Here is a 26,446-nt window from a genome sequence, read left to right as displayed (position 1 = left end):
AATCAGTGTATTTGGCTAATTGTTTTTAGTTTTTATTTGGTTAATTGGTTATATGAAAGTTATTTTGGGCTTTAAAACTTATATTTGGGCTAAAAACTTACTCATTGGGATAAAAAAACCAACAGCCTAATAAAAATTCTCAAAATCAAATCGCACTTAAACCGAACCGAACGGAAATTGAAAGTTTGAGTTTCCTAGATGAATTGCTCGGTTTCGATTCTCAGAATTCCAAAACCTACTTAAACTTGTTCAGTTCAAAAATATTCTCAAAATGTTGAGCTGAATTCATTCCTGAAACTTTAGTGCCATCATCTTTTCAGTTGAGATTAAATATGGAGCGAACCTTCCTAGCTCCATGAACCTCGCTGCATATTGCTTTACTATCATCCATCTTTGCACAAAAATAGCAAACTCTCGTGCCTTCTATTGTTTCGCCAATTCAAGGAAGATTCAACAGTCAAATTATTGTTGAAATATTTTCCATGTTAAGGTTTCCAAATTGCCCACCTCCATCACCAATAATTGTCTTTTGGTATCCCACTATATACCGACTTTTCATTGTAATAAATATTCCGCATACTGCACTTTTTTATCCTCAACCAACAATATCAAAAGTTCTCTCTGAATCCAACACCCATTTATTTGCCCTCATGGGCCCTTCGGTCCTTATGAAATTTGCGCACCAATAAATTAGGAACTTCTTGTAAGTGCAATCTTGTGGTTCTACCCTTTGTTGATGTTATTATTGCTCCTATTGCACTTGTTGTAGGTGTAACTATCGCTGAAATAACTCATGTTGAAGTCTCATCATTTCCATCATCTTGTTAATGGCCTCTACCATCAAATGATTTCCATCCCTTGGTGGATCATCCTCCTGCCTTCCTTCTTCATGTTGCTAATCTCCGGTTTTTCTATTTCGTGCCATAGTCTTTATCGAAGATACATATCTAATCGTATTTCTCAATAGTTCCAACACTATTCTATACGGTATAAATCTAAATATGCTAAAATTCCAAACCTAATATCTGGTACAATCCCTAGGTAATTTGTGGTAAGTTTTCCAAAGTCGTAATGCTCTGATACCACATTGTGATGCCTTTATGCTCCCGCTTGGAAATTTACAAAAGTTGAGGTGATGGGATATATAATAATGGTTGCACACCTATTACATTCATGACAATTAGTATACATGAACCTAGTATGTTATTAGTAATATGAAATAATCGCAACGAAAAGGTAATAGAAAACTTGTGCCATGCAAATAGATAACATCATAGTATAAATATTCATCATCACTACAAAATATCCATATTTACAAACTATACTTTATAATTAAATACTTGTCAACCATTTACAATATATACATAAGCATAGTCTTCAAAATGTACCATTATTACAAGATTAACTTCCACAACTTCTTAGTCAATATACTTTGTAAAGTTTGTCTACTCTTCTTCCTAGTCCTGCTCTACTTTCTCTACAAAAATATCTACAATTCTGAAGAGTAGGAGTGTAATGGGCCTACCATCGTGAGATTATAAAATCTCAGTAAGGTATCCATAGAACTAATGCTCATGATAGACATACAATGACAGATACTTACAAAAATGCATGGATGCATATGACACTTTAAGACTTTATTACTGTACTTTTCTTTAAAAACTCTGTAAACTTAAAACCATACTTTTTCTTTGTTAATTGTACACTCTAGTCTCCATCATGAACCTAAGTGTACAATTGACTACCTTCATCACCATCGTACTATGGGTAACGATCCGAAAGTGTGATTTTGTATCAAGAACTTTATATGCTTAAGGTTTCGCAAAACGTCCTTCACTTTTAAGCTTTCTCTAGCCTACGCCAGTTAGAGAGGCACACAAATGTCTCGAGGCCGTTACCATGTGGTACATTGATTGTTCGTCATCAACCCAATGATCTCTACTCTATTCTTAAATACTTCAAAGTAAACAGGAGAGTTCCACTAGGAAAAATCATCATTCTAGCTTGGGGTCGTAACAATTTATCAATGTACATCAGCAACTTATCATTTAAATCAATATAAATGCATCTACAGCCGAACTAAATCATGCTAGCTTTAATGGGTAAATAACAATCATACACAGAATATCTTGGTCACAGTTTGAATGTAACTTATAATTTCTCTTTACCACAAGCTCAAATGTAACGACTTCTCCCAAATGCTTGGTTGTTTCTTTCTCTCAGCTTCCCTTTCGATTTCTCTCTTTATGAATCACTCAAGTTCACTTGCAGATATGAGGAAAAAGAAGAAAGGTGTTGTGTAAGAGTGTTCAGGTGAGACAGTCAACCAAGTGAAAATAATTAAGTGAGGTCCATCTATCTATATATAGTCTTCCTCAACAATGATGGGTGTCCTATGCATTGTCAATAAAGTTGTGTGACGTCGAAAGGCTCAGTGTGAGGTGTCGTGTGTTGTCTCATGCAATATGTCGGCACATGCAACATTCGAATTACTTAGAAAGCTTCACTAAGCAATCTATCCTAAAGATTTGTTCGAAGCATCTAAGTCACACCTTACTCGTCTAATGTTTTGCTCGCCCCACAACTCTTTATCCGTTTATCTTTCTTTCATTATGTCTCTTGCCTCTATTGCTTGCTATCATTCTTTATCACCGAAATCAAACTATGGCTCACTTCCTATCTTTGCCCACCATGTGCATTGCTCACCTAACTCTTGTCCAAGGTTTGTTTGCATATTACTAGCCCATCTTGTCCATCCAATGGTAGTTCGTGTGGTATTTGCCCATTCAATGGTAGCTCGTACCATGCTTTACTCACCAAGGACTCGTTTATGCATGTTTTATAAGCTGGCTCGCCCATATCTTTACCTGTCTTACTCACCTAAAACTTTAAATCCAATATTCCTCTTAATTAAATGCCCGTTAGGGTTGTGGCTCTCATATAGTTTGACCTATTGAACACTCTAGAAATATAAGTTTTAACTATCTTATCTTGGACACAAATAGATCAGACACAAACCAGAAAGTATTCCTTGATCTTCATTAAGAAGTACATAATAATGGATAAGAACAACTTGAACTAGTTATCATTGGCATACCACTAATCCAATTACATCTTGCAAAGTCAACACTATATTGAGCATTAGATTCGATATTTAAAGGCGTATGAGTTAAAATGCTCACATGATGTGTTGCAAGTATGGTATGGCAACATCTTGTTAAAGAAAGAGTATGGCATGGAAACAAAGGCATAATCCTTGAATTGGGCAAGAAGTTAGACTTAATTGCACAAACAAAATGAGAAACAATAGTAATACAAATCTAAATATGTTATTAGAAGAACACTGATCATAACTAAGTAAATAAGTTCAAGGAAAAACTAACAATTCCCAAATAATTGTAGTTATGGATTGTTACTCGTACCTCCAAACATATTCCTAACCAAGATGGGCAACCATCATTCTATAAAATGTTTAAGAATCTAAGCTCGTTAAGAAAACATATGCACAATGAGGCATCTCAAGATAAGATTATTACGAGGGGCACTAGATGACTAAGCAAATAAAGCATACATGAAATTATATAGAAACAACAAAAAACCTTTATAAACCCCTTATCTCAAAAATTTATTGATGACAAACCGATCAAATTCCTACCTTACGTATCATGTTTTGTTTTTCACTGCCTGCATTTTCTCTACCAAAGAGAGCAAAATTGGAGACAGATAAAATGAGAGTCGGTACCTCAAATCGTGGTTGGAATCTTGGCAGAGTTTGATGTAGACAGTGAAAATGCGAGGGGGAGGGAGAGGAACAAAGAGATTAGTGACAACAATGGGAGAGAAAGCTGAGGAAGGGAAGCATAAAAATAAGAGTAGTTGGGAGGGACTAGGGTGCGAATGGATGAGGGTAAGAAAGCCCACAATTCCATCTATACGCCTCAGACAAAAGTTGGTGTCGGTGTGGCAATTCCCCACAACCAGCATAATGTAAAATTCTCATGATTGAAGAAAAAGTTGTAAAAAGTTTTTAAAAAATGGTTTTTGTTTTTATAATCAATTTGCCATATATCTCAAGAAAAATGCTACTTTGCCCATCCAACTTGTCCCCTCATTTTGACACCTCATGTATTTTATTTTTTTAATTTTTTATTTACTTAATAGTTAAAGAAGTGACTATTAGTGGATTGATATATATTTTTATATTTTTTAAACATGTTTTAAAATGAATAAAAAAATGAAAAAAAATAAAAATGCCAATTTGGCCTAGCGCTCACTTAGAGCGATGTTACTTAGGTGGTAGAGTAGCACTGCTCATATCTCAAATACTTACAACACAAATGAGTAAAAGGAAGGAAGGCTCCCATCAAACATCTCAAGAAAAATCAATACCAAGTAGTATAGACATGATGGAGGTCAATAATGCTCGTTTGCATTTCTGTTGGCATGTGAACCAAAATGGGAGGGGTGAGTTAATTGGCCTCATTTGGTTACACAGATGAGATGAGATGAAAAATCTATGAATAATATTGAAAATTTATAAATAATAGTGAAATTATTTGAGTTAAGATTTTTATGGAGTCAAGTTAAAAGAGGGTTAGAAAATAATTTTTTAATATTATTTTTGTTTTGTAATTTGAAAAAGTTGAATTGTCTTTTGTATTTTGTTTGAAAGTTTGAAAAATTAGTAATGATTATGTAATGACTAGATTGAAAAATTGAAAAATGTTTGTGTATTTGAATGGTATTTAGATGATGAGATAGTAATTTGAAAGATTTATAAAACCAAACCAGGCTATATCTTAGTGATCTTAGCCGCTGAATCCTATGTGCCATATATGCGGGGTGATGCATGAAGTTCAAGTGTTGCCTAATCCGCATGAGTTTCATGTGCTGGATAAGCCACGCATGATCAGCTTTACATGCCGATTATTGAGCAATACTTTTTGTATGACATAAAGGATGAACCATCATGAAGATGATTGGGGGTTATGAAAACTCATCTCCATGCCCCATAAGCACTTCCAATGACCGTGAGAAATATAAATGATCAGATGGTTTTGTTTCATTGGATCTTCCACGGAAAGTTATGAAGTTAGACTAAATAATTGGTATTGTCTCAGTTTTTTTTAAAAAAATGAAATATCCAGTACGTTTTCTAAGGATGCATGACAAAAGAACCTTGTGTATAAAGCTGCATGCACTATAACATGTGATAGGACTTCCGGATATGAGCTATTAAAAGCAGTCATTTTCATGTATTCACACGGAATTACCAACATATTATATGCATGAGTATTGCCATCAAAACCAATTGCATGTGTCCTGCTGATCTACAAGGACACCCGATTGATGCTGTTGGGGCATGAGGTTTTCTCTTGGCAGCTTTCCTTTTCCCCCCTCATATAGCATGCATTTCTGTGTTTGTTACGTAGATCTGGTGCATAAATGCTGCATGCAACTTCATAGCAAGAGAGACGTATGTGTTTTAGCTAATTAAGTTTCTAATTTGGCTGTAATTTAATACAGGCCAGGGATGGTGACTTAGAGAATATTGAAACAGAACGGTAGTGTAGGCTGAAGAGTGTATAATGCATGTCCATGCATGTTTTCTCTCCCATTTTCTCTCCCAATACTTGAAGATGAAAAATTGAACATACTTTTATGAAAAGGGAACTCATGTGGCTTCACTTTAGAAGATGGAAAAGCTTCTTTGCCGCGTAGTTTGACCACTCTAGTTGATCGCTGGTCAATTTTTTTTTTTTTTTTTACTTAGTGATTAAGGAAATAATTTTAAGTGTATTGGTGTATTTTTTTTATTTTTTAAAAATATTTAAATATATTAAAAAAAATTAAAAAAAAAAAAAAAAAAAAAGAAGAAGAAGAAGAAGAAGAAGTCTGGGGCGGTACCCTTAGAAGATTGCATGGAAGGATTGCATCCATCTAGATTAATAAAGTTATGGCTGGTAGAATTGCACAAGGAAAGCATTAAAACATATTTACTTCCTTCCGTCATTACAAGAAAACTACTTGTTTGTGGCCAGTTAATTCTAACGAAATGACTATTTATAATTAAAATAAGTCTATTTTGATCACAAATAATCTTTTCACCGCAAACAAATAGTTACAAAAACTCGTTTTTCTTAATGTAGTGTGGGATGTCTTTGTGCAAGCTTTAATTAACATATTTCTCTATATTGATCAAACTGAATTTTGAAGTTAGGTTTGGATAAGTAATAATATATACAATTGTAGATTGCGCAAGCGTCATGCAATCGCTTTGAAAATAAGTGGGATTCACTATTAAAAAATTAATTTTTTTCATGTGGCTCTCGTATTTATTCACTTTTTTCAGAGTGATTGTACAGCGCTTGCATACTCACGACTGCAACTATCATTTCTCTTTTTTATATTATTATTGTTTTGGAATTTAAAAAAATCGAATTGTTTATTATATTTTATGTTAAAATTATAATGATGAGATGAAAAGAAATGAGATTGATTGAAAGTATTTCTGAATCCAAACTGGGCATGATATATTTGGCATGATGTACCTATTGGTCTGGGTCATAACTTTTGACACACTTGTTTGGTGGATGCATGGTTAATTGGCTGAGGTGTAATCCACAGGATAGAATAATAAATAATTAAAAAAAAAAAAAAGGATTTTAAAATGACTGTTAACATTTCTTTCAAATTACCGAGTGACAGTAGTACTCGTAGTCGTAGTTTTAATTAATTTACAGCTTTTGGAGCTGTGAAATTTGCCGTCTTCCCAATGAATCTTTAAAGCTGCTGAGTCAGTTTAGCAGGAATTAATTAACTGGAACGCCCATATACGTCTTCATATAGTAATAATATTAATATCCTTTTTCTTAACCTACGTTTTTTTTTTTAAGTATATTTAATATTTTTCATATTATATAGATCACTTGATCTTCACGGCATATATATATATATATAATTAATTTATTATATATCAGTTACTACTAATTATTACACTCTATATTTATAATTTTTTTAAGATATAAAAATATTTTTCATAAAATATGAGAGTATTATTTTTATAAAATATAGAGTGTGAGATGATAAATAGTGATTAATAAAAAAAATTCATATATATATATTTTATGGCAATTATTCCTGCCTCGATCCCCTCCTATGGAAGATGACATGGATTTTATCTCTCTACAAGCTAGCTTTGCGTATTTCAGCAGTACTGCAGCATGCATAAAACCTGGAAACTAATTGGCCAACCCTTTTGTTGTGAACTCTCCTATTTGTTATATATGGATCACCTCTCTCTACGTACACCTTCGTCTCCTGATCTCCTAATTAAACCCCCACATATTCAGTCAGGTACTACTGATCTCGATCTTTCTGCTGCAAGTTTCAGGAGTTAATTAATTTTTTAGTTGGGGTTTCATTCACAAATATGAAAGGTATTTCTCTTTTCTAGAGTTGCATCATGAAATGTAGTGTTTTTTGCTCATACTGATTAATGTTTTCTTCTGCAAATGTGGTGCCATTAGCATATATATATATATATATATAGTTCCATGTACATTATTATATCATGATTAATAAATAAAGAACAAGAAAGCAAAAGGATTTTGTAACAAAATAAATGTTCGCTGTGAGATTTTCATGATCTTTTGTCTGATTCCATATTTCAATATTCATGCACACATGTATATAGATGCATATCCATGTCTTCTTTTTCTTTTTATTTGGTAATGATTATGATGCCAAAAAGATGAACATTTATCCCCCAAATGCTAGGATGCTAACGCTAGCTGGATTCAATTCTTCTATCTCTCTCTGTCTCTATATGAGAGTCTAGCCTATAGCTAAGACAATTACCTCGGCCAGCGAACTTAATGCCTCTTGTGTTTATACATATAAAATGAGATGAATTAAAATAAAAGTTAAAAATTATATAAAATATTGTTAGAATATAAATGAGAGTTAAGAGTCTAGCCTATAGCTAAGACAATTAGCTTGGACAGTGATTGTAACGCCTCTTGCATTTTCGTAGATAAGATAAGATAAATTAAAATAAAATTTGAAATTTAAATAAAATATTATTAGAATATTTTTTTAATATTATTTTTATTTTAAAATTTGAAAAAATTAAATTATTTATTTTATTTTATTTTATTTTATGTAAGAATTTGATAAAATTATAATAATTAGCTGGATGAGATGAAAATAATTATGAAAACAAGCAAGACCTTAAAACATTATCTCATCATCATGATCATTATCTTTTTTTTATTATTATTATTATTATAAGAAAACATTTGCATTTCATATTGAAACCAACAAACAATTGCAAATAAAGTTTGTCTAGCCAAATAGCATGGCTTACATGAAGCACCATACTTCAATATCAGTAATGTTACAAGCATTTTTTGCAAGTCTGTGGGCTGCCTCATTAGCCAATCTGTTCATATGTTATGTTTTGCATTCTTTAAAACACTGCCTCAATATTTTTGTTTCCTGCACAAGTGTTCTTTGAGGGGTGTAAGAATTACTACTATTCTGAATTTCTTCAACCATCGTCGGACAATCACTCTCTAGGATCAGATTTTCGATTCTCATATTCATACACATCTGTAGTCCTCTGAACATGACCAAGATTTCGATGGATGCTGGCTCTGGGACTTCCTCCTCCACCTTGCTAGCAACCATCACGACATCACCCTTTCATTTGTCTTTTATTTGTCTGTAAATTCAAGTAAAAGTTCTAGTTATATAAGGAGTCTAGCTAGCTTGATTATATATATAGAATCTAATTTTCTTTTTATTAATATCTTCTTTGGAATTAAATTATCGGCATTAAACCCTTTTTTAGAGTTTAATTAGGTGGATTAATAAATAAATTGTAATGAATGTACGTACGTACGTACGAAGGAGATATTTTATGTTAGGATTCATGCAAAAGAAGATATTAGACTTGAAAGACCCTATATATCGTACATACTCTGTTGCCTCACGCTTTTTGCACCGCTCATTACTTGTTTGATCTATATTATATTATAATGGAGTAGTTGGAAATTTTGAATTCTTTTTCTCGCCAATCGCTAATTATTATATATTTTAATATTATTTTTTTATTTTATTTTACTTTTGTTAAACCAACTGACTTATTTTATTTATCATTCATATACTACATATTAATTTTTTAAAAAAAAAAAATAAGTGTGATGTATGATGTGCGGAGATCATAAGTAAAATTATTATTATTCTATATTCATCATCTCAAAATTTTAAAGTATCGTTTGGATTCAAAATTGATTTCAAGTCATCTCATCTTATTTAATTATTATTTTTTTTTAAATTTTCACATAAAATATAATAAACAATTTAATTTTTTTAAATTCTAAAATAATAATAAAATTATAATATTCTAACAATATTTTATTCAAATTTCAAATTTCATTTCAACTCATCTCACTATCTAAACCTCACTTAATTCTTTTCTTTCACCAATATCTCTTAGTTCTTCCCTTTTTTTATTTTTAAACTTGACATATATCATAAGAAAATAAAACTTGATTGATATTATTGCGTAAGAAATTAATTAAGGCTTCATTTGTTTTTAGAAAACATCTCATCTCATCTTATCTCATCTCATCATTACAACTTTCTCAAATTCTTACATAAAATAAAATAAACAATTCAATTTTTTCAAATCTCAAAACAAAAATAATATTAAAAAATATATTTTAATAATATTTTATTTAATTTTTTAACTTTAATCTTAACTAATTTCATCTCATCAATGAAAATAAACCAACCCTAAGTTTCAGCAAAATCTCATGCATGATCTTTCTTTCCCAATCTTGAAGCAACTTAATTGTTGCGTTTAGGCAATGTTGTATTTGCTTGGAGGCCACGTTGATCCATCAAATCAAGCACCAGCTGTTGAGATCGTACGTCAAACATTGGTCCAAACTGTATGACATATATATATATATATATATATATATATATATATATATATACATACTTCTTTACCTTTTGACTATCCAAATATTACTACTCCTAGATATACGTGTCATATTTATATGAATCTAATTTTTTCTGTGCGACCTTTTTCCTTTTTTCTCTTTTTCTTTTTATTTTTGTTACTTTTTTTGGGGGGAGGGAGTTTATGCCAATGGAGTAAAACCGAAGTAATAAATTATAAAAGTTGAAAAGCCATGAAAGACGGTGGTCTCTTTGTTCGACACAAAAGTAACCCTGCAGTTGATTATCATCTTTATCATGAACATGCATGCACAATAAATGAATGATCTTGTGCTAACTTTATTATTAATTATTTATTTATATATTAATAAAAAAAAAAACGTTTAGAGAAATGAAAAAACCAGATACTAATATATATATATATATATATATATATTTTTCAATCATGAGAGTGCGTTTGAATATTAAACTGAGTTGAATTAAGATGGTAAAATATTGTTAGAATATTATTTTTTATTATTATTATTTTAAAATTTGAAAAAGTTGAATTATTTATTATATTTTGTATTGAGATTTAAAAAAATTGTAATAATAAGTTAAGATGAGTTGAGATGAATTTAGGTATCAAACGAAGCTACAAATGGTGACATATGAATAAAGGAAGCAATATGCATGATATTTGGTAATTGTAAAAATCTATTTGTAAAATTATTTATTCATACATCAACTTAATATAATACTCACTACAAGAAAACTGTTTAGTTGTAATCAGCTATTTGTTACGAAAATAACTATTTCTTGTTAAAATGAGTCTGTTTCCATCTCAAATAGTCATTATCGTCACAAATAATCCATTACAAATTTTCATTTTTCTTGAAATATGTCACACCAATGAGTTAAAAAATGTTCATATTTTAGTTTTTTTAATAATTATACAACAAATAATATATTTACTATAAAAAAGGAATAGAAGTGTGGATAAATCTTAATCCAATATATCAAATTTACTTTATAATAATAAAATAAACTTTATAATTTAATATAATATATATATCAAATTATATCAACTTATAATTTTTTTTTCTTTTGTAAAATCTCTGGAGATAGATCGGATGCCATTGCTAATCTTGCGAGTCAAGTAATTGTGTGCAAAAGTTATTGGTCCAAAAGGCCAAACGATGGGGACATGCGAAGTGCATGTCTTGTATATCTCTCTCTCTCTCTATATGGCAACTCATGCAACTTGCAAGCAAGCAACTACTTCTTGCTTTAGTTGAAAGCCAAGCCGTATTATCAGTTTCTCTTTTGCAATGCTAATTTATTAAAGAACTGATCTGATAGACTGATGATGATAATATATATATATATATATATATATATATATATATATATATATGCCTCCCATCACCCCGCAAATCTCAAAACTTTGTGGCTCCCACTTCCTTGATTAGCTTGTTTTGATTGGTAAATCTACGGACATCATTTTTTTGGGTGAAACTGGGGTGTTTTTTTGGTCAAACTTGGTGTAGGTCCTACCCCCTGTTATTTCTCTCTCTCTACCTATATGCTTCTTTATATGTTTCGGCTGCAAACGCAAAGCACTTGAAAAGCATTAATGTGGTAGTCCCGAAGCATCTTCAGTCCTTATTCCGACATCATATCCAACCATGATAATATATTACTGTTGTGATTGTTTTTTCTATGTCTTTGTACTACCAAAGACTTGAAAAGAGTAATGTATCGTTTTGATTTAAAAATGAGTTAACATGGTTTTAGGTGAATAAAATAAAATTTTGTCAAAATATTATTTTTTAATATTATTATTATTTTAAAATTTAAAAAAATTAAATTATTTATTATATTTTATGAAAGAATTTAAAAAAATTATAATAATATGATAAGTTGAGATGAATTTAAGTAAGTTTCTAATGAAAACCGGGAGAAAAGGCAGGTACTTCCGAGATAACGTGACAAAACCATGCAAGTCTTTGAGAAGTTATTTAATATTTGCATGGGAAAAATGGAGATTGAGACCGCCAAGGACTCCGGTCTTGTTTACAAAATCTCGTTGATATTATATGAAAGAAGAAACTTATGCCCAAAGCCCACCACCCTCTCTCTCTCTCTCTCTCTCTCTCTCTACGTCTTTTGTTAGTTTTGTAATCCAAAGCAAAGCATCTCTGCTGTCGCACACTGCGTTATTCTCTTGCTTTCCCTTGTAAGCATTAGCCTTTCCTTTGCTTGGAATTCAGCTGCTGCTTTTTATCTCATTTAGTTTATTACAACTAAAAATCTCGGTTTTGATCTTTCTGGGCAAAAACCAACCTAAAGTTTGGAATCTCTGCCGAGGCATAGGCATTAACGTGGTCAGATAGGTGATGCATTTTGTTGTTTTAATTTCTGGGTTTTTGTAATTACACCCTGCTTTGCCTTTCTCGAATTGGTTTTCCATGAGCTTGTGAATATCTGGTGGTTTGATGATTGGATTGTTGGTTTTGAGCATTTGAACTTCACTTTCCTCGTTCGTTCTTCTCTTTACTTTTTTTTTTTTTTTTTTTTTTTTTTTTTTATGATTGTTTCAGTAAATACTAAACGGTTTCCTGAAGATTTTTTCTGAAGCTGCAATCTTAAAAACTACTCTGCCTTCTGGTTTCTGGATTTCATTTTCGTCAATTTCGTTCGCCAATCTTGTTATTGTTTCCCTAGGACTCTTATATGTTCCTGATTTTTTAACTTTCTTCATTTCCATGGTACTCTGAGTTTGACAAGAATCTCTCCCTCTGTTTTTTGTTTCCTCAAAATTTGTTCAAGTTCCAATTTTTTTTACTCCATTCCTGTCGTATACAGTTTTTTTTCTTCAAACTTCCCTTTCATTTCCTTCCCAGCGCGAGAGTTTGGAAAGAGTGGCCCGTCATTTACAATCAAATTGAGTGAATGATTCGAGGAGGAACATTAACGCCATGAGTTTTTTAACAGGATCCTCAAAAGATAGTTGGCACCCAGTCATGTCTTCTGATACAACAACCCCAAGTTACTGGCTGAACTGGAGGCTCTTGCTTTGTTCCATATGGATCCTAGTTTCGACTGTTTTTGCATTCATTCTGATATGGAAAAACGAAGGTTTCCCCAAACGCCCTAGCGGAGAAACCCAGCAAGAAGAAGCAGGAACTTTATATGAGGATGAAACTTGGAGGCCATGTTTGAAAGGGATCCACCCCGCTTGGCTGCTGGCATTCAGAGTTGTTGGTTTCTTTGTGCTCTTAGTATTGCTTATTTTCACTGCTTTGGCAGATGGAGGAGGCATATTTTACTTCTATACTCAGTAAGTTGTTCTTTCTTTGTGAGATTGTTTCAAACTTTGAAAATAATTGCATAATAATAGACTTGGGATTTTGAATTTATGTAATTATAAACATTTTTCAGAACTTTCTGTTCATTCTATATTTGTCTTGTGTTATATGAAATGAAAGGAAGAGTCTGTTTGCATTTTCTCGGATCATTTGCATTGAAATTAGTATAATAAGGATTTTTCCAAGTGAAGTATGATATGCAAACAACTGGAAGTATGTTTCTTTCAATTTGAGTCCGCATATGCCCAAAGTTGGCCAAGAATCAACTTAGATGTTCATTCTGTTCTGAATCTTTGTGTCATTCCAATTTTAGTTAATCTTGTGACTGTAAAGATCATGTAATTCAATGATGTTTTTTTTTTTTTGTTTGTTCTGAACAGGTGGACTTTTACGTTAATCACCATTTACTTTGGGGTATGTGTTGCATCTTCAAAGAGCCTTCTCCCAAATTACTTTTCAGTTATATGATTCACTCTACTCTCCATTTATGTCAATTCCTGAATCACTTTCTTATTTATGTACGCTACTTGTTTATGATTTCAATTTCCATGAGCAGCTCGGATCATTGCTCTCCATGCATGGTTGTTACCAACACCATAAGAAAGCTAGCGGTGACAGGGTTGATAATGTAGAGGTAGATACAGAGCTAGGTACTTGTGATGCTACTCCGCATGGAGAAAGTTCTAAAATGTCCAACCCATCCAAAAGCTCAGGCCATCATGAACAAGGTCATCTACGCAGACCTGCAGGCATCTGGGGTTATGTCTTTCAAATCATTTTCCAGGTAATTTATTCAAAAATCAGTTGCTAAAAATTAAAAATACAGTGCCTTTACATTTCTTGGTTATGCACACTTTTTACGTCTTCTCTGTCTCTTATTTACCTGCTAGCGCTTCTGACAGCAAATCCACCCTTTCGCAACTATCTTAAAAGACTGAAAGTTATATAAATAAATGAATGTTTAAGCCATGTCCTATTGAGGCAAGAGGCTCAAAAGTCAGGACTGTTTATTTAAGTAATTCCTTTAACTTGTCAGTTGAAATGGTTCTACGGCCCTTCCTATGTGATATTACAAACGGGAATAGCTTTGGTTGAACAAGGGAAGCACCAAATAGATTGGAGTTGAAGCTTTATAAATATGGAATACTGTGCTTTTTGCCTCTTATATTAAAGAAATGAATGTAATACATTCTTTTTCTTCCATACACTATTTTGACATTTTCTTACTCTTCTCAACAGATGAATGCAGGTGCTGTCATGCTCACAGATAGCGTTTTTTGGTTTGTTATTGTTCCATTTCTTTTGATCAGAGATTACGAGCTAAACTTTGTAAGTATAATAAAGAGCTTCAATATAGTTCTTCATAATAATTAGTTTATGATTGTATCCAAAAAATACTTCTTCTTAAGTAATTTTTAAGGTGGGATGGTCAACTTGAAGCAGGAACTGTGTGGAGTGGTTGTATTTCACTTCACATTAGAAATCATCTTATCCTCCTTTGGAAAAAGCCCAGAATCTATTGCAAGGTTAATGTTGTAGGAACAGAAAAGATCAAACAATTAATTAAAAAATGATTTTTCTTTTTTTTTTAAGAAGAGGACGGTACCCAATTTTATTGATAACCCTTACTTATGGCGGAGGAAAACCGTAATTACAACCGGATACCGGACAGAGACCTGATCTGGTGTTCCATAAGCTAAATGGTTTAAAACTCTGGAAGATGATCATTCTTTCACTGTATCTTTTCCCAACATAGGACTCTCCTCTCTTCCCCCTTCCATACTGTTGAAACTATTGATCTAATAGCCCTTTTTTTTTTCTTGTTTCTGCAGTTGGTTATAAGTATGCACACAATCAATGCTGTTTTCCTGCTTGGTGATACAGCTCTGAATTGCTTGGTATGTTATTGTAATCATTGAAATCCACTATTCGTTTTCCAATCCTCTTCAAGAATATATATCTCATCATAAGTTATTTTTCCTTTTCAGCGGTTTCCATGGTTTCGAATGGGATATTTCTGTCTATGGACAGTTGTTTATGTCATTTTCCAGTGGATAGTCCACGCTTGTGTTAAACTTTGGTAAATCCTCATCTGTGATCTTCATTAACCCAAAAACTTTTAATTGTTTATCATCTAATATTTAACCTTTTTTTTTCCTTGAAAAAACAGGTGGCCATATCCATTTCTTGACTTGTCATCTCCCTATGCTCCACTGTGGTATGTGGTCTTAATCCCCCTTCGGGTTTTCCCACAGAATCTTTTCCCAAAATTTCATTTAACCAGAAAGTTTGTATAAAACAGTTCTTACACACAAAGTTGAGGCATCTTGAATCTTGAATCCATAACCCATAAAATTTTTGTAATTTCCTTGTGTCTCAAGTCATTCTGTCAGAAGTTAGCATCTAATAAAGTAAATAAAAACTCTATATACAGTCACTTTTACGTACTCTTTGCGCACTCTACGAATGTGATTAGCTACATCACTTTTTTTAATATAAAATAATTTTTTTGGCCAATCATATCAATAGAGTGCACAAGGATTATGCAAAAGTGACTATATGTAGCAGAACTCTAAAAGTAAATGTTATGTTAAACAGACTGGTGGTTCTTCAGCATTATTATCCAAATACTTTTAGTGGGTCTGATTCTTGAGATTAATGCTTTTTACCTCCCTTTACATGTGATTATTATCATGTTTATTCACAAGGAAAATCCAAATTTACCAAGGAGAAAATATTTTCCTTTTTCTGTTCCATGAAACATGTTCTCCTTCCTCATCTTTTTTTCCCAAAATTTGTTAGTATAGGCAATGTCCCAACTCCCCAAGTAACTAGCAAAATCTCGATTATTTTAGTGCTAGCATGTATCTGGATGATTTTGACTAAGCGGTAAAACCATTAGTTATTTCAGATATATTTGAGCAAATTGGCTAACTCCCTTTTATGCTGTACTGGAATTTGAAGGTACTTCTCGGTGGCACTAATGCATATCCCATGCTATGGCATCTTTGCTCTGATCATGAAGCTGAAACACTTTGTGCTGTCAACGAAGTTCCCCCAGTCCTATCAGTGCATGAGATGACTTGGAAAAAGAGACTTTATGAAGCAACAAGCAGCTCTAAATTCTCTACAAAATTGTAAAATTCCTTCATAGGAGACACAAAAACATATCAGAGACAACATTGATTAATTTCTTGAAACTAATTCTTCAGTATAGATAGATACACAAATGGTCAAACAAGGTATTATTAGTTTGTTCATGTATTCATTCCAAGAGGAGTGGCTTAGATGTAAGAACAGATAGATATTGAAGGAAATTCATTGAGAAATACTTTTCTCCTCAAAACTCTCCTTTTACATGCATTCTAGCATTGATTCTTGTGTTAATCATTTTGTAAGTTTTTCTATGTGAGAATGGTTGCCAAATGCCACCCAGCAAGTTCAAACTAAACACAAACTATTTGCAGCTGAAAAGAATCCCAGCCAGTTAAGCTCAGAATCATATTGAAAGTATTGATATTTTTAGTCTAATATCTCTTTTGGGTGTTCAAAAAAAAAAAAAAAAGAACAAATAATAACTTTAGATCAAAAGTGGCTGAAAGGGATGCTTGTTGTAACATGATCAATATGCTTTCTGTAATCATTTATACTTCCCCAACTCCAAAATATTTTTAAAATAGACCTGTATTTTATTTTCAGATAAAGAAAAATAAATAAATAAATAAATGAGCGAAGAAAGCAAAGAAAATTAAATAGAAAAAATAACATAAATGCCATTCAAATTCAAAAGAAGAGAATGAGTAAACAAATTAAAATAACATAAATGCTGCCATAATTTAAAAAAAAAAATTACATAAATGCAACCTGGATTCAAAGCTATAAAATGCAGTCAAAAATTACATAAATGCCATATAACACATGACTCAAAACTGTACGAAACGAGCCAGAATTATGAACAAAGATGTATCGGCCATATAGCGAGAAGAGCTCCCTTTGTCTACAAAACATTGCCTATTACAGATGCAACTAATAGCCAAGTAAGAAAGAGAAAAAATTCTCACCTTAGCTACAACAATACGTGGGCTAAGCCAACACTCAATTATTGAATATAATACCCATAGGCACAACAAATGACCTTGTTGTTTTCAGATCAAGTACAATAATGGATGATACAAATGCAATTACAGGTGATCACAGAGAAGTGCTTGGCAAGGAACCCATTAATATTACATTATCACCGTCTTTATGCTCCATCTTTTCTGGTTTTGCCTTTGCAAACAGTCCAGAGAACAATCCTACAGATAGCCCAGAATTGGATCTCCTCCCCAGCAAGCCCAAAGCTCTACTACCCTCACCACCGGGCCTGTAGCTTGCACCCTCTTCCACCCTAATTTGGACCCCACAAGAGCAGTATGTGAGCTTTTCGAAGCAGGGCTTATGGAATAATGATGTGCAAGATGCACACCTTTCAACCTCGGCTTCCTGTTGATTATTTTGCAGGTCAAGCAAAACCACTCTCAAGTTCCATTAAGAGAAAGTCAATTCGGAAAACATACACACAGAAACAAATAAGCATAAAATAGATGTATAGTTTGACAGTGATGGTGCCCACTGAATCTGCTAACCGATGGGCCATAACCTGAGCATGACTTCGTCTATGACAGAGTTAGCATAAGAAATATCATACAGTACTCATTTTCAAACACAGAGACCTAAAGACAGTAAAATCATGTAAAATTAATTTGTGGTATACTGTACAGAAGCCCACCTGAAACGGAAAAATGAGAGCAGAAGGATCGTTACAAGCTTGTCGAGCACCACAGGGGACTCCTACATCACAACAGATGAGGCATTGCTCTGTAATATGCTCCATGATTTTGTTTGAGACAGCTTCCACCATCACAGGTAATGCTGCCATAAGAATTAATAGATTAGGACTGCATAGAGACATATTTGAAAGGAAAATATACTATTGTCTTTCTCATAAAAGAAAATATACCAGGCCAATATTAAATGTGCTCAGCAGATCATCAGCACATGAAAAACTTCAAGCCTTAATTGTCATTTTCCAAACATGTGTATCATGCCGCTCTTACCAAAGGCAGCAATTGGTGCTACTATGCCGACCTTTACTAAAAGGTACGCCAACTTACTGGAAACTGTAATTAATTACACCTCATGGGTTGCATGGGCACTTATTTCTCAGGCTATGTTTCCATACCACATTAATCCAGAAGCAGTACAAGCAGACACCATCAAACATAAGGACATAAAATTTTTCAAACTTCCAAGGAAAACAAGAGTCAACCCTAAACTGATGATAAGAAGCTAACCTGCAAAGGCCCCTCTGGAAAGATCAATGAGGTCTCTAAGTGCAAAAAAGTCATTGCTTTCAAGAAGGTATCTTCGAGACCCAAGTCCTTTGTTGATGGTCCTACGAAATGGACAACGAACATATGGAAGCATGGTTCCTATTTTTTTCCTGATAGCCATAACATGAAGCAGGGCTGGGATCTTTGAGAATAGGAAAGGATTAACCGCACTAACACAAAGCATGGGCTGCAAGAAAAAACTCATTATGGACATATATCAAGGTCCCCAATAACGTTAAGTTGAAAATGAAAGATTAACTTGATTTTAAAATGTGTGAAGAAAAACAGACTAAAAAACCATTTATCATGCATGTCAGTACACTTCCTGTGTACTTCTCACTTTTTCTTAATAAGATTATTGTAACATAATATGTTATAATGCATGTCCCTGACGAAATACACAGCAAGTGCATAGTAACATTTAGTCAAGCAACATAGGACTATAACTCGTTATTTATTTACTACCTTTTCCCTATAATATTTTCTCACAGAGCCATTTCAGGAAAGAAGAAAAAAATCCTGGAATGAGATAGATCTACAACCTCGTCATGATATTTGAGACTAATATGGTCGGGTGTGTGGAAACTGCAAGGAGGGAGGGGAGAGAGAGAGAGAGAGAGAGAGAGAGAGATGACAAGGGAAAGACAAGATATTTAGATTAATTGTCAATTCTAATAGATCTTGGAAAATTTAAAAGAAGCCTGCTTTCAATATCAATTATGAACTTGTCTACAGCAATTTTTTTCCCTTTGCCTACAAAAAGAAGGCATTAGAGTTGGAGATAAGGTTATCAATTCGCATAACTAGGTGCTGCGTACATGCAGTTATATTTGTGCTCACTATTAAATATGATAACAGGATTTATATAAAATAGAAGTCTTGCTTTTTGCTAATTTTTTAAAGAGCAAATGAACAAAATACTCTCTAAATGCTTCTTACACATTAGATCTCCATTAATGGAATGCCCTTCGCCGCAGGTGTTACAGGAAAGACCGATAGTTTGTGTTACACCCTTGGTCAGCCTTGAAGAAACTATGGCTCCCACGTCAGAGTTGAAAGATAATGGTGTAACGCCAAGGTCTGAAAGAGATGTAGGGTCCTTCGAAATTGTACATACAGGGTCGCCAAAGGTGAAGGGACTTGCTGCCTACCCAGAATCTCCAATGGAGAGTACCAATGGAGTTGTTGAGGAGGCACGGGATTTGTATAAGGGTTTGTCGTTGGTGCCTTGCAAGGGTCAATGTTTAGGACTTGGTGTTCCTTTGGGAACATAGGAACTATGTTAGGGGAAGATGTTGTCCCCTTGGTATCTCTTCATTAAACAATATAGCTAGATCATCACCGGATTGAGTTTTGCAAAAGGTTAATGAGATCCAGCATATCGTGGGACTCTCACATGGAGGATGTGAATACCAATTTAAAGCACTACTCACTACGATTGAAGCGAGCCACTCGAGTGATACCAAATCAAGCTTTAAGAAAAGCAGGGAGTTGAAGCGTCTTTCTTGAGGAATCAACTACGACGCTAAGGGCGATAGCTCAAGTCAAGGAAAGACTAAAGTGTGGGCATCATGAAGACGTTCTCATAGAGGGTGTTTCGGGTGGAGTACTAGTCTACGGGAATCAATGGGTTGGGGTTGGGGAGGTGTGTTTTATTCCAAGTCGGGTTTGATGTATTTTGGGTAGTTTTTCACAGGCTTTTTGGGTCATTCGGAGCTCTCTAGTATGGCTTAGGTGTTTTCTTGTATACATCCAGTGTACTTGGCTACTCCTATTGATATATATAATATTTTTACTTATATAAAAAATAAATAAAAAAAAAAAAAAAAGATATCCACTAATTTACATGCATTAAGAAGCTAAAAATAGCAACGTTCCAAACCATAAAGAATGAGTGTCAGTCTCCAAATTACCTGATCGTGAATAGAATCCAGATACGATTTAGCCAATTGAGAAACTGGATATAGGGTAAAATCCCAATGATGCAAAACTCTGGCAGGTAAGACTGCAGTCTCATTTGTATGGCATGAAGAGCAATATAATTGACCACTGTATTCACAAAGTCGAGGCTTGCCCCAACCAAATGTCTGTACAAAGTCTCTCATCAGAGTCTTCCCATCATCAAAATGTTTGTGACATCCAGCACATGTATAATGTTGTGCTTCTAGCATCTGTTTCATAGATTTGTAGGGATGAATTTCAACAATAAGTGATATCGTCTCCCCTAATGTGGAAATGTTTTCTGTGTCTTCCCTTCTAGCAAAAGATGTAGACTGGGGCACCGGCGTATTTGACAGGGGAGAGCTAGGAAATGAATCTTGTGAGGACAAAAACAAAGCCAATGCACTTGGGGTACGGGAAAATAACCTGGAATGGAGAACTGAACGTAAACAATCTTGAATAAGAACACTTCTCTCTGATATAACATTAGGAGATGCATTCCCAAAAATCTTTCTGGATTCCTTTTCTACAGAAGACCAGGGAGAAGGTAGAATCCAGCCTTGATCAGCAAATAATGTTTTCAATTGACGATATAGAGTAAAAAAATCACGGTATCGTCGTTCAACCTCCCATTGATCCTTGCCACTCCACACTCTTATTTTATACACGGTGTATTCCTTCACTCCAACCAGTCTTTCACTAAAGGAGATATCCCCCTTCTTCTGTCTTGCACCAACCACTTCAACCCCATCAATTCTCACTGAGTGATGAATGTGTGGGCAAGAATCATCTATACCAGAAGTAGAAGCAGTTGACCCGCCATCTCTTAAAGGTAGAGACAGCTGTGACTGAAACATCGTATTATCATGAGAGAATCTAGCCTCAGGAGTCTTGCCAGAGTCGAGTAAGATTTCTTCCATTTCATGAACAACCTCATCATAGAATTCATTTATATCAAGATTGTCTGCCTGCGGAAATTGGAACAAAACATAAGAATAACCCGATTAACTGTTAATTTTGAAGGACCATACACAAAGGATTCCTAACAGAAAAATTTAAGACTGCCATAGCACATACGCACATATGGTAGTCGTTCAACTATATAAGCGCAAAAGCTACATGACACATCAACTAAGATATATAATCAGAATACATTACAAACTTTAGCAAGCCAGAATGTTGACTAGATTCCAGGAACCAAGTTCTGAAACCAGAACAAACAAGTGAAGCAAATTGTTTTGGTTCAGTTCTAAATTCCTGGTTCCAGCATCAATTTTGTGCATTTTATTAAAACATCTCTAAATATTGATGAATTTCCCAATATCACCTAAATGACTGTGTGAATATGATTTTTAAGACATATCCATCAAAAAAGAAATTAGGGGATGCTTGGGGGATGAAATGAGATGAGAATTTTACAAATAGTAGTGAAATAGTTTGAGTTAAGATGTTTATTGGGTTTTGGAAAAGGAGAGAGAAAAAGTTGAATAAAAAATATTATAAAGTTAAAATATTGTTAGAATATTATTTTTTAATATTATTGTTTTTTTTAAATTTGAAAAAATAGTATTATTTTTTGTGTTTTGTTTGGAAGTTTGGGAAATTTGTAATAATTAGGTAATGATTAGATGAAAAATTTGAAGATTTGAAATTAAAATGTGTTTGTGTTTAAGTGATGTTTGGGAAGAAAACTATGAGAAATTTTGAGATGAGATGAGATAGTGTTTCCCAAACACGCCCTTAATCTTTAAAACTTAAATCTGTATGCATATTAAAGTTTCCAGAACAAAATGACAAGAGAACCTAAACAGTTTAGTCTTTCAATCATAAACTAGACAAAGTTACAACACAAATTACCAAATCTAGTTCTTTAGCTGCCAAAAATACAACTGCAGAGCAATTAATCACTGACCTGAAGTGATGTGGGACGACCATCAGAAAGATCAGCCGAAACAGGAGGATTGGAAACTATCTTCATCTTATTTTCAGACACTGATGACATTAACATATTCTTGTGATCTTCAAATAATTCGGTGTTTATGTTTTTAGGGGATACAGTTGAGTGGGAACCACATTGATTAGTTGTGATATCAAAGAGCTCCAAATTTTCTTTTGAATTCCCCAAATCTCGATTTTCTAAAATTTGGCGGTCGTCAATGCCAATAACTTCATCAGTTTTAGTAAAGTGATGCCCCCTTTCCATGCCACCATCCACAATGTTCAAAGCCATCTCCACAGGTACTTCTTGTGCAGGTTGCTCCAGCTCCATTTGTAAGACAGTGCTTGCAAAACATTCAGATTCGTCAGCCGCTCGAACTTGATTGTTGGTAACAGTAGTGTCTCTCAGATCTTGATCTGGTTCATTGAGATTGGAAGAACCAGTAAGAATCACAGAAGTATTTTTCGTATATCCACCCAATTCGTCAACACCTTGAACTTGATAACTGGTTTCAACATGGTCCCTCACATCTTCTATTTGTTCTGCTTCAGACAAATTTGAAGCCTCATTTGGGGTCAGAGAACAGATATCAATATCATTATCCAATGCATAATCACCTTCATCTTGTTTCTTGGCCAAAGGCATGTCTGCCACAACTTGTCCTTGGTTCATTTGATCAGTACTTGGAACCCTGACGAATAACTCATAATTTGAGTTCTGAAGGTTTCCCTCGACTTTAGGTATATTTTCTTTCTGGTCCTGAACTGCATCCAGTGTGAAAGAAACCTGTGTACCTCCCTCCATTTCTTGCTCGAAATCATCCCAATCTTCAGAACCAAATGCCACAGATGAGTTCATGAGCAATGGATTTTCATTCTCCACTTTTGCTTCCCGAACATGATGCATGTTTCTCTGAACAAACAAATCATCCTTACACTCATCATCTGTACCATAATTATACATCGAATCTTCACCCTCTGAATGCTCATATCTTGATGATGTTCCCTCTTCCTCCCTCTCTGTAGCCCTTCCATCAAACTGAAAATCAGGTAGCAAACTCGACCCATCATAGCAACTACAATCCCCTTCACCAACAGACCTAGATGAAGAACCTACTCCAACTCTGTCCCTATACAGGTTCCCTTCAACGCTACCCTGAAATACTCCTAACTTACCATCTTCTCTGGACCCTATAGAATCTTCATCATCGTCTTCACTTCGTCCAACTTCAACCGAATCATCATTGAACCCCACAACTGACCCACTTGCAACCCCCAAAGCTATCATTTCGTGTGAAATGTCAAGTTCCCCAGTATCATACAATTCCAACGTCCTACTAGCTCCGCTCTTTACCCTCGCCTCTTCATCTACCATATTTACTTCGCAAAATTCAACATTTCTATCTCCTGAATCTTCATCACCGAGACCAGAAAGTCTTGGGTCCTCTTGATTCCTATCAAACCTCCCTCCCAAACTAAAATTCTCTAAACCACTATCACTCCTCATAGACCCAAACAACTCCGACTCCACGCAGTCATTAAACACGGAGATTGTGCTACACATGCTCGGGGTACCCATTACCGAGTTGGCGCTGCAATAGCGCTCGAACTCCGACTCTCCACATGACGAATACCGCGACGGAGATGGAGATACGGGTGAGGCATCGCCTCCACTGTCCGATTTCGGTTGGGGGAAAGAATCGGATAGGTCAGCAGAGGCAGCCTTGGCAGGGGCCCCACGAGTCCCCTCCCCATCGATCATCGGGGAACTCGGTAAATCAGAAATTAATGATTGAAAAGTAATGGAATTAGAGTTGAAAAGTGAGGGAATCAAACCTACATAGAATCGACGGCCGTGACGTGATTCGGTCGAGGATGGATAGCCCCTCCCGCATACAATTGAAATGCAATCACGATCGTTGAAGGAAAATATAGAGGATTTTGGAAATCAGCTGGGAGGAATTTGAGAATGAGGGGGATTTGGAATGACTAGCAACGAGGAAGGAAGAACATTAGGAGGAAAACGAACCTCGATATATATATATGTAGATAGATACATATATATATATATATATGTAGATAGAGACTGTTCGAGTGCTGACCTCTGAGCCCTGGCGCTGTGGACAGAAAAAGTGAAAGACAAGTCAAATTATATTAAAAAATCGTTAATGTTTTTAATTTTAATTCTTTAACTATTTTTAAATAGAAATTAATCCAAAATTTGAACAACAAAATTAAATTAACACAAAGGTGTGTATGTGATTACGTTAGGAATCTTAAAAAATATTTAAATAGTATTAAATCTATTTAATAGAAAAAATAAATCGTTTGAATGTTACTTTTTAATATCAAATAAGTTAACAAGTACGATTGAAAAAAAAATTATTTTGATGATTTTCTTTACATGTATTTTTTTTAATAATTTAGAATGTAATTTAAATTTTAAAAAGACTGTTAATCGATTAAAATATTAATATAACTTTTAGATAATTACAATTTTTAAACTTTTAATGATATGGTTATAATTTTAAAAAGAAATTAAACGATCCTCATTTCTATCTCTGAAATTATTTTTTTAATTTATTTCCAAACAAATATAACATGTTTAAAAATAAATAATTTTTTAATAATAAAACTTATTACTTAACATATAAGTTATAAATTTTAAAATTATAAATTATATTTTTCACCATAATCTCAAACATGAACATAATATAAGAGTAAAACATATAGCGTAATTTTTTTTTTCCGAACAGTTTTTCATTTTTCTTTCTTTTTCTAAACAATAATTATATTAAAATTAGAAATACAGGAGAAGGGAATGGGAGAACTTAACAAATCGCAACAGATATAGTATGAACATAAAAAGCATAAAAAATAAATAATTTCCAACAAATTGGATCTGAGACTGTATCCTCTGACTAAGCCCGGCTTGGATGCCCGCACTATCTCATCTGGATTGTACTACAAGTCTCATCTGCCTATCCAAACACCAAGTGGGTTGTTTTTATTTTATTTCTGCGTTTTGAAATTAATAATTGATATAAACAGTAAAATATTAAATGAACATTACAAAACTGACATAAACAATAAATGAATAATATAAAACTGACCTAAACAATAAATAAACAGTATAAAATTGAAATAAACTATAAGAAATTTAGTGAACAGTGCAAAAGAACTATTTGCTTCTTCATTCCCACAGTTCTCTTTTCTTTTTTCCCATCCCATTTTGAGATCATTCCTCATCTTTGTTCACGCTTCATCCCTTTTGCCAAAATCCACCATTTTAATTTTTGGTGGAAATATAGAGTAATTTCAGTCAACATTAAAAAAAATATTTTGAGATATAAATTTATTTACGGTACATTTTTTAATTAATTATAATATTATTTTTTATTAATATATTCATAATTATTATCAATCATTATGAAATGATTTTCAATCATTAATAGAATCCACTTCTTTATCAAATTTTAAAAAGTAAAAACTATCTCATCTCATCTCAGTATCTAAACACATACTTTTTTACAAACCATTTCATCCCATCTTAATTAAAAAATATTACTACCATTTAAAATATTTTATCTCATCAGAACTGCTTAACCAAATGAGGTCTAAGTCATTGTGTGGAGAACGCCATCATTAAAAAAGACGATTTACAATGTAATTGATAAACTAACTATTTGGATGAGACTTCAAACAAAAGTTGATAAACATGAACATTGTAATCCATCATTCAATGTTGTTAAATGAAAACCTAGATATCATATTTTCCCAACCTCTTAGTTAGGAAAAATACACAGTCAATAATTAAAATTGAACAATCTAAATAGACGACAATGTATTAGAGATTTTCATTGAACGCTCGCA

The 26,446-nt window shown here is 33.5% G+C and overlaps 2 protein-coding genes across 5 annotated transcripts; one reads left to right on the top strand and one right to left on the bottom strand.

Annotated features, from left to right (window-relative positions):
* The first annotated feature begins 7,341 nt into the window (after positions 1–7,341).
* Positions 7,342–16,653, top strand: LOC121234304. Of its 3 annotated transcripts, none has more exons than XM_041130196.1 (9): positions 7,342–7,439; positions 12,949–13,294; positions 13,703–13,736; positions 13,879–14,106; positions 14,562–14,651; positions 15,155–15,220; positions 15,311–15,402; positions 15,493–15,540; positions 16,287–16,653. In XM_041130196.1, the coding sequence occupies exons 1-9, from the start codon at positions 7,433–7,435 to the stop codon at positions 16,402–16,404; spliced, it is 1,029 nt and encodes a 342-aa protein (XP_040986130.1). In that variant the 5' UTR covers positions 7,342–7,432; the 3' UTR covers positions 16,405–16,653. The 3 variants fall into 3 exon arrangements, with proteins under 3 accessions (XP_040986130.1, XP_040986132.1, XP_040986131.1); XM_041130198.1 differs by lacking the exon at positions 7,342–7,439 and adding an exon at positions 12,035–12,190; XM_041130197.1 differs by lacking the exon at positions 7,342–7,439 and adding an exon at positions 12,197–12,347.
* A 618-nt stretch (positions 16,654–17,271) lies between these two features.
* LOC121234303 lies at positions 17,272–24,615 on the bottom strand. 2 transcript variants are annotated; one of them, XM_041130194.1, is made up of 5 exons: positions 22,548–24,614; positions 20,608–21,603; positions 18,656–18,881; positions 18,091–18,233; positions 17,272–17,804 (listed from the first exon to the last, which is right to left on the bottom strand). In XM_041130194.1, exons 1-5 carry the CDS (start codon positions 24,333–24,335, stop codon positions 17,514–17,516), a joined length of 3,444 nt encoding a protein of 1,147 aa, XP_040986128.1. In that variant the 5' UTR covers positions 24,336–24,614; the 3' UTR covers positions 17,272–17,513. The 2 variants fall into 2 exon arrangements, with proteins under 2 accessions (XP_040986128.1, XP_040986129.1); XM_041130195.1 differs by lacking the exons at positions 17,272–17,804; positions 18,091–18,233 and adding an exon at positions 18,384–18,575 and having other exon boundaries at positions 22,548–24,615.
* Between the last annotated feature and the right edge of the window lie 1,831 nt (positions 24,616–26,446).

The sequence above is a fragment of the Juglans microcarpa x Juglans regia genome, chromosome 6D, assembly GCF_004785595.1.
Source record: "Juglans microcarpa x Juglans regia isolate MS1-56 chromosome 6D, Jm3101_v1.0, whole genome shotgun sequence".
In the NCBI taxonomy this organism is placed as follows: Eukaryota; Viridiplantae; Streptophyta; class Magnoliopsida; order Fagales; family Juglandaceae; genus Juglans; species Juglans microcarpa x Juglans regia.
Note: the sequence above shows the minus strand (reverse complement) of the source record. Positions and strands in the feature narration are given on the sequence as shown.